Genomic DNA, 20279 nt, shown 5'->3' with positions numbered 1-20279 from the left:
ATAGCAACTGGAAGTAGCTACACAATTATTACAATAATGCAGTATGTACTACAGTGAATTTTATGCACTTAATACTGCATCTTAATACTGAATACTGCATCTTTATGTACTTCTGTTTACATTCCTCTTAACTGCAAATGGCAACATGTATGGTCTGTAAGTGTATGTATAAGTTTTGATAAATTTTAACTTTTTATAAATTGCATATATTTTATGGTAGTAAATGATAGACTAATATGTACACAGATTTCATGCATTCATGACATACTTTTTCTTAATTTTTTGATATTTCTAGGCTACAGAGTCCAAGTTATGAGTTTTTTCAAGTTGTCACAAGTGTTCAAAAAAATTTTCAGTGTATTTATTGAAAAAAATCTGCGTATAAATGGACTCGTGCATTTGAAACTCATGTTGTTCAAGGGTCAACTGTATTGTTAACTCTGTGTACATTGTTATACAACAGATCTATGTAGCAAATATTTTGTCAAGATCTTGTTTCTAATTCTTTTGGATAAATACCCAAAATGGAATTGCTGGATTATATGGTAATTCTATTTTTTAAGTTTCAAGGAAGCTTCACCCTGTTTTCCATAGCAACTGCACCATTCTACATTTCTACCAACAGTGCACAAAACCTCCAATTTCTCCACATTCTTGGCAATACTTGTTATGTTTTGTTTTATTTTGTAATGGTCATCCATCATGTGTGAGTTAATCTCTCATTGTGGTTTTGGTTTGTATTTTCTTAATGATCAATGATGTTGAGCACCTTTTCATATACCTGTTGGCTATGTGCATGTTTTTGGAGAAACATCTATTCAAACTCTCCATTTCTAAAAATTGGGTTAGTTGGGGGTTTTTTGGTATTGAGCTATAGGCATTCCTTTGAATATTATTAACCCCTTATCACAAATATGGTTTACAAATACTTTTTCTCATTCTGTAGGTTGCCTTTTCAGTTTGTTGATTGTTTCCTTTGCTGGTTTCTAGTTTCATATAGTCCCACTTGCCAATTTTTGCTTTTGTTATGTGTGCCTTTGGTGTTATCCAGGAAATCTGTGCCAGCACCAGTGTTATGAAGCCTTTTTCCCGTTTTCTTCTAGGAGTTTTATAGTTGCAGATCTTACATTTAAGTCTTTGATTCATTTTGATTTGATTATTTTATATGAGATAAGGGTCTAATTTATTCTTTTGCATTTGGTAATCTAGTTTTTCCAGCACCATTTATTGAAGGCCCCCAACCTGCCTTTCCCTCTGAATACAGTGGCTATACTAGACTACTTTTTTACCAAAGATAAGAAAGGTCATTGCAGTTCATACTTTTTTACCTCAATTGTCTTTTCCTGTGGTGCTCTTTTGTGCCTCAAAAATACCTTCTTATGGTCCTTTAAGAACTCACTCCTATGTCTGCTCTGTGACATCTTGCCTGAGTTACTTCTCATCTTTTCTGCTGAGCCCTAAAGCACCTTATTTTTATTGCTATTAACTAAGCACATCATCCCATAGTATTTTTTCACATGCATGTCAACTCTGTCCGACCACGAGCTTTTCTAAGTCACAGACAGTATCTGAGTCTTAGAAGATAATCATTAAATGATTATTGAATGACTAGGCAAGACAGTGTGTTCAGATTGGCTTGTAGTTCAGAACCTAAGACCAGATGTTGCTTAGGTAGTTGGCAGTTCAGTGGCTGCATGGGAATCAAAACTAAGGATATGACAAAAAAGTCTGAAAAAGGTGCATATGTTACTAAGGATAGAAGATAGTGATGATATTAAGAAGGCATTTACACATTCTATCTTTAGGCAAAAACCAGTATTACCGGCAAGGTACAACATTCCCTGACTTCTGAATTCTGACATGAAGCTGCTACAGTAAGATCATCCTTTATATCTGGAAAATTCTGACAGCTGAAAAAGTTAGATAGAAAAACAAACATTTCTCTTTTCTCAGGAATTGGGGCATTTTGAGCAAATGAGTATATTATAACAGCCCAGATACATGTAAATTCATTTTTCCTGAAAGTTAAAGAAGTTTAATTTTCTGGGATCATACATGTTGAGATACGTAAAGTCGATCCTTTAAATGTTGTTTATTTCCTCCGAGATACTTATATACTATACAGATGCTCCTTGATTTAAAATGAAGTTACATCCTGATAAACCCATAAGTTGATAATATTGTTAAGTTGAAAATGCATATAGTATGCCTAACCTAAACACTATATCTTAGCTTAGCCTACCTTAGATATTCTTGGAACGCTTACAAGTTAGGAAAAAGCACAAGCCTATTTTATAATGAAGTGTTGAATATCTCATACAATTTATTGAATATTGTACTGAAAGTAAAAATCAGAATGGTTATGTGGTTACTCAAAGCATCGTTTCTATGGAATGTGAATTACTTTTGTACCATCGTAGAGTTGAAAAATCGTTAAGTTAGACCATCCTAAGTCAGGGACTATGTATAATTGAAATCTAGTTAATATCAACTGTTGTTTATGTTTTCCTAGATGCTATTATTGAAATTTAGTTAGTATCCTCTAGGTACACAGGTTTTTTCCAGACATAAATGACTGTGTCTTAGGTTGTAATTTTACTTCTAAACAATTAGATTTTCCTTTTTTTTTTTGAGACAGAGAGTTTCGCTCTTGTTACCCAGGCTGGAGTGCAATGGCGCGATCTCAGCTCACAGCAACCTCTGCCTCCTGGGTTCAGGCAATTCTCCTGCCTCAGCCTCCTGAGTAGCTGGAATTACAGGCACGCACCACCATGCCCTACAAAACTAAACCTTCTAAAAATCTACAAATCTTAAATATCAACTAATACGTTTTTAATATTTGTGCATATACATTTTAGTAGGAAATATCTTTTAGAGCAATTTTAGTACCTAGTTGAACAAAGCATCTTTCTGAAGAAAAATTTTATTTTCTTTCCTTATTACTACTCAATCTTAAGCCACCTTGTAATTTACTCATCAACAGAATCTAAATTTTTTCTCAGAATCTCCGAGGGGTTTTATTTTGGACTGCCTCTGATGGTATTCTGAGTATCTCTCTCTCTCTCAAAGGGGTTTTATTTTGGATTGCCTCTGATGGTATTCTGCATTCTCTCTCATTTTTGACTGCCTCTGATGATATTCTGAGTTCTCTCTTTCTCTATTTTTGGTCTTTATTGTTAGGTTAATTAGACTTGAGCCTATTCTCTGGCCATTTCTTTCTTTTTCTCTGAAGATGTGCCTGAGCCTGCTGATAACAAGATGTATCTGAAGAAATGAACGAGTCCCAATTTAGGACTCCAGGCTTGGTTTTCTAGCTACTTTTATTAAAATCACACTGAGTGTGATTAAGACTGATTCAAATGATAATAAAATGGCATTTTTATCTATTTCTGTTGTTTCTTGCATATAATTTCCTGTGTAGAGATCACTGTATGAAGGAAGGGTTAATATCAAAGCAGAATCAGGGCATTCCTAGATCTTTAGATGTAATACTATTGTAATAGCATCTAAACCTTTTATTCTAATGTAATCCTGGAAGAAACTCTTTCCTCTCGCTTCCAGAATATCAGTCTTTTTGAATTTGCTTCTACTATTACGACTCTTCTTTCTCAGATTTTTTTCTTAAATTCTCCTTTATTTTCCTGCATCATAAATGCCAGGTTCCAACCTTAGGATTGTTCTTTTTCTTTTTCAACTGTTAAATTCAGGGGTACAAGTATAGGCTTGTTATATATGTAAACTTGTGTCATGGGGTTTGTTGTACTTATCATTTAAAGAATGACATCATGTCCTTTGCAGGGACATGGATAGAGCTGGAGGCCATTGTCCTTAGCAAGCTAATGCAGGAACAGAAAACCAAATACCACGTGTTCTCATTTATAAGTGGGAGTTAAATGAAGATTTTTCTTAGTTCATATTCTAGTTCACATCATTTATTCCCATGATTTTAGCTCTCTTTGTGTTAGTGATATTTGAGTCTCTCTTCAGATTTCTCCTTCCAAGTTCAAGACCTTCATTTTTAAATGCATACAGCTACGTACTTTACATGTAAAACAGGTAGATGTTCAGCAAATATCTACTTGTTAGAGAAACATTGGTACAGTGGAATTAACATGGCCTTTGGAGACAGATGTAAGAGTTCATATCCAAATCCTGACCTTTATGTGACCTGGAGCTAGTTATTTAATCTTTCTTTTACACAAGTTTCTCATATGTAAATAGGAATAATATTTTATATCTTATGAAAAACATTGGCCAGGTACAGTGGCTAACACCTGTAATCCCAGCACTTTGGGAGGCCAAGGCGGGTGGATCACGAGGTCAGGAGTTTGAGACCAATCTGACCAACATGGTGAAACCCTGTCTCTACTAAAAATACAAAAATTAACCAGGCATGGTGGCAGGTGCCTGTAATCCCAGCTACTTAGGAGGCTGAGACAGGAGAATTGCTTGAGCCTGGGAGGCAGAGGTTGCAGTGAGCCAAGGCTGTACCACTGCATTCCAGCCTGGGCAACAGAGCAAGACTGTCTCAAAAAAAAAAGAAAAAAAAAAGATGAAGAATATCATAGTCTTAAAGATTTGATGTAAAAACTATAGGATGTTTCTGATTTTTTTTTTAGAGACAGGATCTTGCCCTGTTGCCCAAGCTTGGATACAGTGGCGTGATCATAGCTGACTGTAACCTTCAACTATTAGGCTTAAGCAATCCTCCCACCTCAGCCTCCTGAGTAGGTAGGACCACAGGTATGTGCCATCACACCTGGCTCATTTTCACATTTTTATGTAGAGATGCAGTCTCACCGTATTCCCCAGGCTGGTCTCAAATTCCTGGTCTCAAGTGATCCTCCCACGTCAGCCTCTCAAATTGCTGGGGTTATAGGACTGAGCCATCACACCCAGCCACACCCAAACATTTTATTTGTGCCCCTTTGTAATTTTTTCTCCTCACTCCAACTTTAATTTCTCCAGGCAACCACTCATCTTTTGTCTGTCTCTCCCAGTAGCATATCACAGGCATTCTAGTAGTTTATGTATTTTATTTAATATGTAATCCTCATAGGAGCCATATGAAGTTGTTATGATCTCTGCACAGTGAACCCCAAGCAAGTGCCTGGCTTGAAATTGGTATGTTAATAAATGTATGCATGCATGATGAAGATAATGAAGTGTGTCCAGAAGAAAGTGATTAGTGTTGAAGGAGACTCAAAGTGATGTGATACTTGGAATTGTTTAAGGAACTGGAGATGTTTAGCTTAGAGAAAGAAAACTCTAGAACCTGAATACCATATTCAAATGTTTGGAGGGGTATTACGTCAAAGAAGGATTTAGACAAGTTCTCTGTGGCACCAAGGGGATAAAACTAAGGCTAGTGAGTAAAAACTGTAGAACAATATTGTTCTTTCATAAAAGGGTGAATCTTTAATAGGAATTTCTGCTATATTCGCTGTTACATAGTCACGTAGCAGAGTCAACTGTAATGTAATGATGCTGGACTTGCAGTTATACTCTCAGCTCTTTAAATCCTGTCTTTACTACCTATTAACCTTGTGAACTTCACAGCATTTAAGTGTCATTTAACTACAAAGTATCTGACATATTGCTTGGCACAAAGAAGGTACTTAATTAGTACCTTTCCCTTTGGTGACTAAACAGAAATTTATTTGGCTTACAGTTCTGGAGGCTAGGAAGCGCAAGATCAAGGGGTCATATCTGGTGAGGGTCTTGTTACTGCATCATCCCACGGTGGAAGGCAGAAGGACAAGAGTATGAGAGGGGAATAGGAGGCTGAAATAGGGAGCTGAACCTACTTAGATGTAACCCACTCCTACAATAATGAACCCATTCCTACAATAACGGTATTACTTCATGAAGGTAGAGGCCTCATGACCTAAACACCTCCCATTAGGCCCTAGCTAACAGGTACTAAAGTTCCAACGCACAAACTTTGGGGAACAGATTCAAAGCATAGCATTTGCTCCTGGACCCCCAAATTTTTGTCCTTCTTGTAATGCAAAATAGTTTTATTACGTACCAGTAGTAACAAAAGTCTGAACTTGTTCTAACATCAACTCAAAAAAGCCCAGTCTCATCTAAATCGGGTGTAATTCATCCTGAAGCAAAAGATGAGACTGGAGAACTAAGCAGGGACTAGTTTATGAATGCCTTGTGACTAAAAGAAAAAGCATTGGGGTTTTTTTAAGCAAGAAAATGTTTTGACTAGATTTGTTTCAGAAAGATCATTTATCTTTCTTAGTAGGAAGTTAATAGGTAATATATAAAACTGGAAAAAATCAAGAAATAAAAGTATACACATTTTTAGAAATATGGCAATAAATACTAAAAACTGAAAAATTGAGACTAGTTATCTTTGGGGAGTGGGAATCAGGGCAGGAAAGAATTAGGTCAAGGAACTGATTGGTTGTTGTTTTTTTCTCTCATAAACTTTGAGGAATGATTTGACTTTCCTAATCTGTATGCATTGTGGCATAATGGTTAAGAGTATGGATGCTAAGGCTAGACTGCCTGGATTGAATCTTACCTCCACTATTTATAAACTACTTAATTTCTAGGTGCTTATATATTCTTATCTGTAAAAATGAGAATAATAATGGAAATTATCTCGTAGTATTTTTGTGTGAAATAAATGAGTTAATACAAGTAAAACACTTAAAACAACATGTGGTGCATAGTTAAAAACTTAGTTATTACATGCCAGGCACATGTAATAACTAATATCTCAGTTCAGGTCCTGCGATAGCAATGACAATAGACAAATTTGTGGTTGTAGTGGGAGATTTTTGAAATGTTGCTTTAGTAATCAAGAGAACAAGCAGACAGAAAATCCAAACAAGTACAGATTTCATAACCAAAATTATAAAATTAACCTAATGCACATATAAAGAACCTTTTTTTTTTTTCTTTTTTTGAGACGAAGTCTTGCTCTGTCACCAGGCCAGAGTGCAGTGGTACAATCTCTGCTTACTACAGCCTCCACCTCCCAGGTTCAAGTGATCCTCCTGCTCAGCCTTCTGAGTAGGTGGAACTACAGGCACATGCCATCACACCCAGCTAATTTTTGTTATTTTTAGTAGAGACGAAATTTCACCCTGTTGGCCAGGACAGTCTTGATCTCTTGACCTTGTGATCTGCCTGCCTTGGCCTCCCAATGTGCTGGAATTACAGGCATGAGCCATTGCACCGGGCTGAACCTTGTATCTTTAACAGCTGTAGAGTCCACTTTCTTTCCAGGAACACATGCAACTGTGTGTAAAAGTGACCAAAGAAATTCCCAAATATTGAAGAGTTAAATCATACAGGTTGTGATACCTATTCACAATGCATGTAAGTGGGAAGTTAATATAAAAGATAACTTAAAAATTCCCCATAAAATTAGAAATTTCAAAATATGCTTTGGATTAACACATAAAAGAATCATTATTAAAATTGGAAAATAATAAAGTGCTCTTATCAAAACTTGGAATACTCAACGTTAGTTTAGAAACTAAAATCTGAATATTAATAGGTTTTATTTCAGAAAACTAGAAAAAAAAGAAAATTAGATTTATTAGTGTAGGAAATATTTCAAAAGCCAAGTTCACAAGTGCTAGCCGAGGGCTAGCACTTTAAGCATGCCCTTCTAAAGACTAGACTGTATGGCCAGGATGTGAAATTGCAGAGACTTTGATACACTGCTGAAAGAAGGGTAAATTGGTATATCCACTTGGGTTTTGGGGGGGGGCAGCAATTGTTTTGTTTTGTTTGAAACAAGATTTCACTCCCGTCACCCAAGCTGGAATGCAGCGGCGTGATCTTTGGCACACTGAAACCTCCACCTCCCGGGCTCAAGCGATTCTCCTGCCTCAGCCATCTCAGTAGCTGGGGCTTACTGCAGGCACACACCACCACACTGGGCTAATTTTTGTAGTTTTTGTAGAGACCGAGTTTTGCTGTGTTGCCCAGGCTGGTCTTGAACTCCTGAACTCAAGTGATCTGCCCACCTCAGCCTCCCAAAGTGCTGGGATTACAAGCGTGAGCCACCGCACCCAGCCTGGTACATCACTTTGGAAAAGCAGTATCTAATGAAGTTGAAGATATACATATTCTTAAATCCTGCACTTTTTCCCTGGGGATATACATTAGAGCAGGAGTATCCAAACTTTTTGCTTCCCTGGGCCACATTGGAAGAATAATAATAATCTTGGACCACAGATAAAATCCACTAACAGTAATGATAATGAACTAAAAGAAAAATTGCAAAAAAATCTCATAATGTTTTACAAAAGTTTATAAATTTGTATTGGGCTGCATTCAAAGCTGTCCTGGGCTGCGTGCAGCCAGTGGACCATGGGTTGGACAGCTTGTATTAGAGAAACAACTCTAAGTGTGTACGAGGAGATGTTTATAAGAAGGGTCAGAATACAATATAAATGAATATTAATCACCTGTCACAGACATCAATATAAGTCAATAATTTCATTCAAAAGAAACAAGATAGAAGACATTCAAAGTGATTCCATCTATATAAAGTTTAAAATCAGGCAAAACTTAAGTGTATTATTTTTGGGTACATGTAAGGGTGGTGAGACTATGTAAGACATTTCCATACTTACCATAGTAAATTTTTAATAAATATTTGATGTGGAAATGGATAGTTTTTACTTTCTAAAACGAAAGTCTTGAGTACCAATTTAAAAAGAAAAGTTTAGGTTTTATTGTATTTTGTATGAAACAGGGAAGGAAATAAAGAAAGCTTGTGTTTATAAAGTTTTGTCTCTCTAGATAAGAAACCTCTTCTCAGGCTTGTATGTTGAATATGAAAAGCTAACATAATGAAAATAAAGTATTTATTTTTATAGCAAATGTGCATTAAACATGTGTGTGTTAATGCTGAAAGTAAATACTTAAAACCCAAAGTGTTCTGAAATTATTTGTTATTTATATCGAACTAATCTTTAAAATGTTTCTCATAAGAATTTATTGGTATTTATATTATCTTCAAAGATAGCATCAAATTTCTCATTGTTCTTTCAGGTAAACACATTTGACTTTATTAGTATATCTGACTTTTAAATTGCTAACGTGTATTTTTTGAAATTCTCATCCTGATACTATCTTGTGGCTGTTAGGATGCATAACTTAACAAGGTCCTTTATATAACATCTGAACTCCAAGAAGGAACCAATTTTTTTTCCCCCTCAGAAATTCCGTTTATTGTGAAAGTTTTAAGGTGGAGATGGCAAACTCAAATGCCTATAGTGGCCACTGAGGTAATAAATGAGAGCAACAGGAAGGAATTGATTGTGACAAATCTGGAGCACATAATCCTTCTGCCTAAACAGGGCAACTCCTACTCAACTCCATCTGTCTGTTGCCTTGAGGGAATATGGATTTTGGTGCCAAATTATCTGATTTTTGAAAATATGTCATATATTTGGCATTTAATTCAGAAATGTTTAAACACTGTACAAATCATTCAGACAAGTCTGTGGGCAGGATTGAGTTCCTAGGGTTTTAGTTTGCAAACAACTTTAAGAGATATATAATTTAATGAAATAATTTATTGTTTTTTATTGTGTTTTCCACGTAGTCGACAGAGGTATGTTCTTGGAGACACAGCAATGCAGAAGATGGCCAAGTCCCATGTTTTCTTAAGTGGCATGGGTGGTCTTGGCTTGGAAATTGGTAAGCAATATTTACATTCATAATTTTGTATGATACTTTTGAGCATTGTAAGGTAGTTTAAATAACTTAACTTCTTCCCCTCATATTTCCTATGAAGGATATTAGATCCAGAATGTTGATCAGATTAAGTTTCTGATCTTTAGCAAGACTATTCCATGATGATGTTATGTTCTTGTAAAGAACCAGTGATGACTCATTGCTTCTTTTTGTGATGTTAATAGCCATTAATTATCATTTTCCATATCCATTAATTCATTATAAGTAGCACACAAACATATACTGTATTCATAAAAACATGTCTGGAAGAATACATTGAAATTTTAGGAGTGATTATCTCTGGGTGTTGTAATTATGTACATTTTAATTTTTTCATTTTTAATCTGCATTTTGTAACTTTTTTAAGACAAGGAGCTTGTATTAAGTAGTAAAAAAAAAAAAAAAAAAAAAAAAAAAGTTAAAAGTATCCAGTCAGATACATGACTAAGCTCTATGAAGACATATCGAGTATGTATTCCCAATATTGAGCTATTCCTTTTTCTTTTGCCTTTCTAGCAAAGAATCTTGTTCTTGCAGGGATTAAGGTAAGTAAATGTCCTCTGTAAGAAAAATTGTTATGAGCCTTTTTTTGGCTCATTTGTCATGGTGATATTTACCACAGCAATATTGTTTTAATTGTCTTTAATGCTCTGCTTTTTTTTTTTTTAAAAATCATGGATATTTCATAAATACACAAAGTAGAAAGAATAGTTTAACAAAACCCCACATACCCATCAGACAGCTTCAGTTACCAACTCATGGGCACATTTGTTTCATATATCTCCTTCCTATTTTTTACTGCCCCCAACTGCCAAATTATTTTGTTGTAAATTTCAGACATTTTATTGTATTATCCTTAAATATTTTAGTATTCTCTTTAAAAAATAAGAGTATCTTTTGAAGCAGCAATATCATTTTACACCTAAAAACAAATTCTTAATATCATTTTACTAGGTTACCTGTTGCTGTAAAACAGTTTACTCCAAAATTTGCAGCTTAAACAACATTTATTGTCTCATAGTTTCTGTGAGTCAGGATTCAGGCATGACTCTGGTTGGGGTTTCTGTGGGAGTCTCTCACAAGGCAGCCCCCAGCAGTCTTTGTCACTCTTTGTTTTCAAAGTCTTTTCAGTTGTCAGAGCTAGAACATTCATAATGAGTAAACACTGAAATTTCTAATTTTCAGGTTTAGGCTTATAAAATATTACTAAAATTTCTAATTTTTCCTTTGAATCATAGGATATTTATTTATGTGATTTTATATTTGTATCTCTTTTATTATTAGGGTGTTGGTTTCTAATGATAAATTACATGCTTTATCCTGTATATTATATATATCATTTATCCTATTATATTTTACCTGTATGTCGTAGTTTTAGAATACCAATTCCAATATTGTTAATAATAATATATTATTGAAAACAATTCACACTTTTTTGATCCTACCTGGATTTGGCAGGCAAATTAACTGCTTTTAAAAGTCACTGTGTATAGTAGACTCAATAACAGTTTAGTCCACGTATTCATTTTGCTTTGGATTTTTAGGGTTGCTTTTTAAAATTAGTTTAACTATTAATGTGAGATTTATGTGATTCAAAGTCAGATTTATTAAACAAAGTATTTTCAGGTAAGTCTAGGTTCTTGCTACCTTGTTTCCTTCTTCACGTATTAGATTACTGTCTTTTTATATTTGGTTTATACTTCATTTGTTTTTGTAGATAAGCAAATGCATACACACATACATGTATATCCGTTTGTGTGTGAGTATATATATCTCCTCCTACCTTTCTCATATAAAGTGCTCTGCCTTTCTTTACCTTGCTATCTCTTTACAGCATATCCTAGAGATTGCTCCATATTTATAAATAAGTCTTTAATTCTCTTTTTAATAATTGCATGGTTATACATTGTGTGGATGTATCATCTTATAGCCAGTTCCCCATTGGTAGGCATTTTGATTGTTTCCAGTCTTTTGCTCTTACAAATAGTGTCCTACGTTTAATACTCTTGTATATATGTCTTTTTGTATTTCTCCCAGTGTGTCTTTGGGATAGAATCCTAAAAGTGGGATTGCTGTGTCAAAGGATAAATGCATATGCGTTTTTGCTAGAGATTGCCAAACTCTTTTTGATTGAGGTTGAGCCACTTTACATTTTTATCAGTAATACATGAAAGTCACTGATTCACCTCACCTTCACCACTGTGTTGTCAGTCTTTTGGATTTATGCCAATCTAACAAGTAAGAAAAGATATTTTATTTCTGGGCAGATTATACATCTTTACATATTTTCAAGGATCATGTATATTTCTTTTTCAGTATGTTCCTTATTCATGTTCCTCTTTCTATAAGGTTTGTGGCCTGTGATACAATTTACAAGTATTTTTTTCTACTTCGTTAATTATCTTTCTTAAAATGTGGAATATTTTGAAGTGTTTGTTTATATGGGTTATCTGGATTTTTTTGTTGATTATTTATTTAATTATTTTTGAGATGGAGTCTCGCTCTGTCACCCAGGCTGGAATGCGGTGGCATGATCTCGACTCACTGCAACCTCCACCTCCCAGGTTCAAGCAATTCTCCTGCCTCAGCCTCCTGAGCAGGTGGGACTACCACCATGCCCAGCTAATTTTTGTATTTTTAGTAGAGGCAGAGTTTCACCATGTTTGCCAGGATGGCCTCAATCTCTTGACCTCACAATCCACCCACCTCGGTCTCCCAAAGTGCTAGGATTACAGGTGTGAGCCACCGCACCCAGCCATTGATTTTTATAACATGATACTTTTATTTATTTAAACTATCTTCAGGTTTAAAGAAATTTTTCCATCAATTTATTGGAGTTTCCAGATGTATATTGATCTAATTTTATATTCTTTCTAATTCTTAAGCCTTTGCTTACTTTTCATTATCTAGTTACACAAAAGAATACTTCTACTGCATTTTCAGTAGTACTAGAGAGAGTGAATATCCTTGAACTCCTGACTTCAACCGATACTTTTTTTCCTTTTTGAAGGCAGTTACAATTCATGATACAGAAAAATGCCGAGCATGGGATCTAGGAACCAACTTCTTTCTCAGTGAAGATGATGTTGTTAATAAGAGAAACAGGTAAAGATATTTTGATGTATTATCCTGAGGGTTTTTTTTTTTTTTTAACTCTCATTTACTTAGAATATTTCCTTTATCTAGAACACCAATCAGTTATACTCATTTAATTGATCACCATAAATCCATACTACTATGGCTAAATAAATATTGGTATATACTTACTTAATTATTTGTATTTGTCAAATTTTTTTAGATATTTACACTGCTACCTAGAAATTTATTTCTTTGAATTTATTCAAGAACGACTTTAGTATTGCTAAATTATTAAGAAAGTTAAGGAACCTGGATCTTGGAACTATTAGGGTACACTTTGAGATTGTGTGGTTTACTGTGGAATATGATAGTATATCATTTCACCACTATGTAGTTATCTGTAAACACAAGTAAGTCTTGGTTTCTTTCTTCTACAAGGTAAGTTTCCACTGAAATTTTGTAACATGTCAGGTTCCTCTGATGTCATTACAGTGTCCAAATTTAAGAGATTTGAATATGTTGAATGAAACAACAGTAAAGGCTTATTTATTTATTTATTTACTTTTTTAGGGCTGAAGCTGTACTTAAACATATTGCAGAACTGAATCCATATGTTCATGTCACATCATCTTCTGTTCCTTTCAATGAGACTACAGATCTCTCCTTTTTAGATAAATACCAGGTTAGTACTCTATTTTGTATTCAATGTTACTGACAGATTCCAAGGAAAAATGTTAAGTGTTAATATGCTTAACTAGTTTAGCCTAGTGTATTGAGAAACAGAACAAAAGCATTTCAAGGTAGAAGAGATACTAGAATAAAACCTTTCAAATTCTCTGTTTTAAGGAAGGGACCTAAGAACCACTGCCAAGTAGTTATATCAGTTGGCTCTTTTCTCAGTAATATGCATTAAAAACTACTCAAAACTCTGATTTATAGCACCTGCATATCAGTTGGGGTTTCTAGGCTGAACTCAGCTTGGATTAAACTTCAGAGTTTGGGTTCTGCTCTGTGTGCCTCTCTTCTGGGACCAGGAAGCTACCTATGTCATGCTCTCATGGTAGTAGCGGAAATAGAAGGTCAAGTCCAGCCACACATGCACATTTCAAGCCTCTGTTTTTGTTATGTCTGTTAACATCCTGCTGGCCAAAGCAAGTCATATTATCAAGCCTACAGTCAAGAAGCAAAAAAGTACTCTTCCTAAAGCCATGGGGAGGCAGTATAATTACAGGGGGGTAAAAATACATGGATCAATAGTTCAATCTATTATAGGTAACAATTCCTTAAATAACAACAAAATCTATTAACAATTCCTTAAGTAACAACAAAAAAATTCCCAGGACCTTGGGTATTATAAAAATGACTAAGTTGACCCTGATTTTTTTTTTTTTTTCTGTGAGTAAATTATGCTGTTACCCATTTGGAATTGAGTTTAAACTTCTATTCTGGAATAGATAACTTAAAATTCATCCTGGTGTAAAACACCTAGCATTTCTAAACACACTTCCTTTTAAATGATTATCCGAGCTCAAATAATGTAAGAAAAATGCTCAGGGGCCACAAATGAACAGTTAGCTAAAAGACCAGTGAACTGTTACTCTCAGTGTCAGAAGTTGCCTGTCACGGTAAGCAAAATTCTTGGGAATTAATGTTCACATAGAAGCAGAAGATTCAGAACTACATAAATTAGAGAAATGGAATTGAGACCTCCCCTTCTTCATAAAGCTGGAGCATCAGAGAGCTATGCCCTCAGTGAAAGGGTAGACAAGAACAATCTTGTCTGACCAGAACAAGAAGCTTGTCTGTTTTCTCTTGAGTTCTGGGTGAAAAGTAAAGGTTTTCCTGGGGAATTTATAACCATAGGCTGCTGTCACATAGGTTTAGAGATTAAACTTTATAATCTTTTGTGATCTGGAAATTCCTGAACTGAGAACTTAATGTAAAAAGTAGTACTGTAATGGCCATACCCTAGAATGCCAGACAAAAGCAAAACTAAACAAATCTAGAGAAATACACCCTCAACTAAGTTACAGTGTATTCTAATATATAAAGTCCCATTGAGTTTAAAGTACAAAATAACAAGATGGGAAAAAGCAGTTCAGTATGACCAAGAGTTAGTGAATATAACAAGCTATTAAAACTCCAAGAAGTTTTATTTTTATTTTTTTATTTTTATTTTTATTTTTTTTTTTGAGATGGAGTCTCATTGTGTCTCCCAGGCTGGAGTGCATTGCGTGCAGTCTGGGCTTACTGCAAACTCTGCCTCCTGGGTTCAAGCAGTTCTCCTACCTCAGTCTCCCTAGTCGCTGGGATCACAGGCATGCACCACCATGCCCAGCTAATTTTTGTATTTTTAATAGAGGTGGGGTTTCACCATGTTGGCCAGGCTGGGGATTACAGGTGTGAGCCACCAGACCTGGCCTACCTCCAAGAATTTAAGAGAATGGAATTATTTAAGGAAGATTATAAAATACAGATCTTCAAAACTAAATCTCAGAAGAAGGGATTAAATATATAATATACAAATAAGACTGTTGAAAAAGAGCAGGCAGATGTGATAAAGAACGAAATATAACTTATGAAAATGAACATAAAGTCTTAAAAATTAAAATTCAGTGGATAGTCAATAGATATAGCTGGAATTAGCATTAGTGAATTGAAAGATAGACCTGAGGAATTACCAAAACCATACCACATAGAAATAAGAGAAAATATCCCAGTACTTTGGAGGCCAAGGCAGGTAGAAAACCTGAGGTCAGGAGTTTGAAGCCAGCCTGGCCAGCATGGCGAAACCCCACTGTGAGTAGTGGACCGCACCTGTAATACCAGTTACTCGGGAGACTGAGGCAGGAGAATCGCTTGAACCTGGGAGGCAGAGGTTGTAATGAGCCCAGCTCACACCACTGTACTCCAGCCTGGGAAACAGAGCAAGACTGTCTAAAAAAGGGAAACCCCAAAAAAGGAAATAAGAAAAAATATGGACAAGTTAAAATAAATGAGAGCTTGAATGAAAAGTCCAATTTATGAGATTGGATTTCTAGTTAGGAAGCAGTAGAAAAAGGCAATATTCAAATAAATTATGGTGGAATATTTTCTAACATTGGTAAAACACAAATCAGATTCAATATGTGTTGGGTCTACTGTTTGATTTTTTATTATTTGCAAACTAATTAGCCTGTTACTGTTTCACAGATGCAGGAAATATGAAATTCCTGGATCAGAGACCCAGAAGTTTATTACTCAGTGCATAATAAAAAATAGTGTTATATTGCATTTTCTTCCTCGACCCTCTGCCCCTCAGGTGCCTCTAGCACAAGGCAGAGGGGTCAGGGAATACCTGCATATTTAGTAGGTTGCTTTAGAGAAAAATACTGAGCTTGGGAAACTGGCTGTTTTAAAGCAAGCTAAGATTTCTCTTTGTCCCCGGAGAAGACCTTACCTCATCCCTCAAGGTTTTACACAGCAAATGTAATTCTGAGAAATGGCCCCAAGTAAAGAGCAATAAGGTCCTTGCATTCATGGCATACCTGTGAGACATGCATAGACTGAGAGACCCATGGAGGAATGTCTCCCTACAGAAAGCAAACCATGTTGCAGGCTAGATTTAAAAAACTAAATCCATAGATGGACATGGTATAGTAGCCAACTAATGTGTCTCTTAAAAATGTTGTCAGGTTTTTGAGCTAGCATGAAAGTAGTACTCTGGTAGCTAGGTAAGTATTTGTGTGGCAGTAATAGATGAAACAAATCTAATCACTCAGAGTCCGTAAATACCACATAAGATGTTAAGGTTTGTTTCTAACTGGAAAGCCTGTGATGGTTATCAGGTTTCATGTGTGCATGTTTTCCCCTGTATATGTTATTTTTACTTTTGTTTTCTGTACTTCTGTGAGGGTATTAACCTTGGAATAGAATTCCATAGGATTAGAATATTTTAATGAGGATAATGATGTGTCTTTAGCACAATGCAAACTGACATGCTTCTGATTATTGTATGTTATCAAAGTAATTGTGTATTTTCTAGTTTTTAATTTGTTTTTCTCTCAACAGTGTGTAGTATTGACTGAGATGAAACTTTCGATGCAGAAGGTGATCAATGACTTTTGCCGTTCTCAGCGCCCTCCAATTAAGGTAATTGTATTATTTAGTAATGACATGTTATTAACCAAAGGAAGAACACTTTCACTACTAGAATTTTTAACTTATTAATGGGTTATCTAAGAAACTTTTTACATAGGATAATCACAATAAGATTTTTTTCATTAATTTTGGAATACTCATTTCCTGTTTTTAAAATTAGGATCTAAGTTTGGTTTATAGACAGATTGCCAAAACTAAGGAATAATTAAGTTCAGGAGTGGAAAGGATGATAAACATTGAAATCATCATCTTAATTTTTTTTTGATACGGAGTCTCACTGTCGCCCAGGCTAGAGTGCAATGACATGATCTCGGCTCACTGCAACCTCTGCCTCCTGGGTTCAAGCTATTCTCCTGTCTCAGCCTCCTGAGTAGCTGGAATTATACAGGTGCCCACCACCATGCCTGGCTAATTTTTTGTATTTTTAGTAGAGGCAGGGTTTCACCATGTTGGCCAGGATGGTCTCGATCTCTTGACCTCGTGATCTGCCTTGGCCTCCCAAAGTGCTGAGATTACAGGCGTGAGCCCTTGTGCCCAGCCTCTAATCTTAAATATTGTTATGATGGTGATTTTCTAAAGGTTCAGTGGTTCATTCGATGAATATTCATTAAATATGTACTAGAGACAGCTTTAGCCACTAGAAATACATTAGTGAATAGAGACAAACAAGTTTTCTTACTCATGAAAATTACCTTCTGCTAGGGAAGATGTATAGTAAACAAGAAAACAAATACATAATGTGTTTTTAAATAATTTCAAGTCCTATGATGAAAAAAAATCTGAGTAAAGAAAAATAGAGAATGATAGCTGCATGATGTAAGGAGAGGGACCAGTTTTGGTTCTCTTAGATTACAAGGTTAGAGAAGTCTTCTAAGACAACGTTTGAATAGAGCCCTGAATATGAGAAAGAACAGACTATTAACGATCAGGGGGAAAGCATTCAAAGCAGGGGAATCAGCAAGTGTAAACATTTACAAGTGTAAAAATCAGGTTGGTGGTTTTGAGGAACAATAAGAGGCAAGCAGGACCAAAACAGAGTTAGGTAAAGAGGAGAGAGGGTAGTAGGAGTAAAATATACCAGAAGATTAGTTTGGGAGAAGTAGGTTGGGGGCCATATGTTATAAGATCTTTGAAAACATTTGAGTTTTTAGGCCCATAAATTTTGATCTGTTTTATATTTTTAAAGGATCGCTATGGTTTGCTGTATGAAGAAAGACTATAGTTGTAGTTTTCAAAGTGTGGTCCAGGGACACTAAGAATCCCTGAGACCCTTTCAGTGGGATTCTGCCCAAACTGTTTTCATGTTACTAAGATGTTAGTCAGCTTTTTCATTCTGATTCTCTTAGGGGGCACAGTGGAATTTTCCCAAGTCTATATGATATGTGGTGATATCCTTACTCTGACAATGGAATATGTATATTCTTGTGATTTAAATTTCTCTCAGTTTTAATTTCTAACACGGTGAATATTGATAAGTATAACTCACATAAACAAAAGCTCTTTGGGTCCTTAATAATTTTTAAGAATATGAAGGGGTCATGAAAGATAACCAAAAGAAATAGAACTGTTGGATTATAAGAGTAGAGTAGAGGCAGCTAGACTAGTTATCAGCTATTGTAGTAGTCCAGCTAAGAGATGCTGGTGGCATCAGTTCATCGCAATCTCAGAGGAAGGTGGCTGTTGAGAGCGGCGATAATCCAGAATGGCTTCTCTGATCTATGTTGATAAGGAAAATGGAGAAACAGGCACTTGTGTGGCTGCTAAGGATGGGCTGAAGCTGGGGTCTGGACCTTCAGTCAAAGCCTTAAATGAGAGATCTCAAGTTGCAATACCACGTTTTGGCAAAACGTTTGATGCTCCACCAGCCTTACCTAAAGCTACTAGAAAGGCTTTGGGAACTGTAAACAGAGCTACAGAAAAGGCAGTAAAGACCAGTGGACCCCGCAATCAAAAACAGCCAAGCTTTTCTCCAAAAGGATGACTGGGAAGACTGTTAAAGCAAAAAGCTCTGTTCTCCCTCAGATGATGCCTATCCAGAAACAGAAAAATCCTTTCCCTTCGATCCTCTAGACTTTGAGAGTTTTGACCTGCCTGAAGAGCATCAGATTGCACACCTACCGTTGAGTTGAGTGCCTCTTATGACCCTTGACAAGGAGAGAGAGCTTGAAAAGCTGGTTCAACTGGGCCTCCCTTCACCTGTGAAGATGCCCTCTCCACCATGGAAATCCAATCTGTTGCAGTCTCTTTCAAGCATTCTGTTGACCCTGGATATTGAATTGCCACCTGTTTGCTATGACATTGATATTTAAATTTCTTAGTGCTTTAGCGTTTGTATTAATAAACATTCTTTAACAGAAAAAAAAAAAGATGCTGGTATGTTAGACAAGAGTTGGGAATAGAGATAATCAGAAGTCATTGAATTTGATGTATCCTTTGATGAAAAAAGTTGCAGGGGTGTGGGGAGGGGACCTAACAGAATTTGTAGATAGATGAATGTGAGTTGTGAAGGAAAGAGTGAGTGATCAGGAATGACTCCTAGATTTTTCTCCAGCATAATTAGGTGCATAGTGACATTGGGAGGAGGTTTAGATGGGAAAAAATCAGTTTTTCGATTGTAATTGAATTAGTTACTAACTTCATCTCCTTTGTTGTGGGGGTTGTTCCACTGGAAAAAGGAAAAAGCTATTTGTTTCTTTGAGTTAGGCACTAAGCCAAAATCATAATTTATGATGAGGTGTGTTGAACATTTTTGGATTGTGGTCTTTACATAGCATATTTATACTCTGTATGGGATTCATGCTGTGGTTTACAATTTATGCATGGGATTAAGACAGAATACCCAGTGAACTTACAATAGAGCACAGAGGTATTACAAAATAACTACACAAGGTTATAAATGGAAATCTTTTTTTTATGTAATACATATACTTCAAACTTTTAAAAAAAGCTTCTAAGTTTCTGCTCAGTTTCATGTCTTGAAAAAATGCTCTATGTACCTGTTTTGATCAGTAAAGTCAATATATGATCAAATGGGAGATGTCTCTGTTATCCATATCACTACTTCATATTATTGGATTATAAATTATTTTAACATGTTCTTATACCGTAATATCAATATACTTAATTTTATTAGAAAACATTATTTTATGCAAGATTGGATGCATTACAGAATTAAGATTTCTCTTTATTAGCAGTAGCTCTAAAAATAGCTTTAAGCACAAAAATAATATCTTTACGAGTTCTCAGAATAGAGACAATCCATGTGTTAGAATAATTGGCTTTTAATAAAACATTTATGATTTAAGAACTTAACGGTTTACCTTTCATGGCTTTGATTTGCGATG

General features: G+C 35.5%; 1 protein-coding gene and 1 pseudogene across 7 annotated transcripts in view; both read left to right on the top strand.

Moving 5' to 3' along the window:
* The window catches only part of UBA6 (ubiquitin like modifier activating enzyme 6), a 74724-nt gene that overhangs the window by 9639 nt on the left and 44806 nt on the right, over positions 1 to 20279 (top strand). For 5 of the 6 annotated variants that reach the window (XM_032259295.1, XM_032259299.1, XM_032259297.1 and 2 more), the window contains 5 exons: positions 9587 to 9681; positions 10234 to 10262; positions 12728 to 12822; positions 13366 to 13477; positions 16846 to 16926. In XM_032259295.1, coding sequence (XP_032115186.1) covers positions 9587 to 9681; positions 10234 to 10262; positions 12728 to 12822; positions 13366 to 13477; positions 16846 to 16926 — 412 coding nt within the window. Of the gene's footprint in view, positions 1 to 5059; positions 5125 to 9586; positions 9682 to 10233; positions 10263 to 12727; positions 12823 to 13365; positions 13478 to 16845; positions 16927 to 20279 lie in introns of all 6 variants that reach the window. The other variant, XM_032259300.1, reaches the window with a different exon arrangement.
* On the top strand, positions 17378 to 20247 carry LOC116537241 (annotated as a pseudogene). Its single transcript, XR_004263039.1, has one exon. The product of XR_004263039.1 is annotated as a securin-like (transcript).

Source organism: Sapajus apella, unplaced genomic scaffold (genome assembly GCF_009761245.1).
Source record: "Sapajus apella isolate SASKATOON/1434 unplaced genomic scaffold, GSC_monkey_1.0 scaffold108, whole genome shotgun sequence".
In the NCBI taxonomy this organism is placed as follows: domain Eukaryota; kingdom Metazoa; phylum Chordata; class Mammalia; order Primates; family Cebidae; genus Sapajus; species Sapajus apella.
This window is presented reverse-complemented; position numbering and strand designations above follow the sequence as displayed.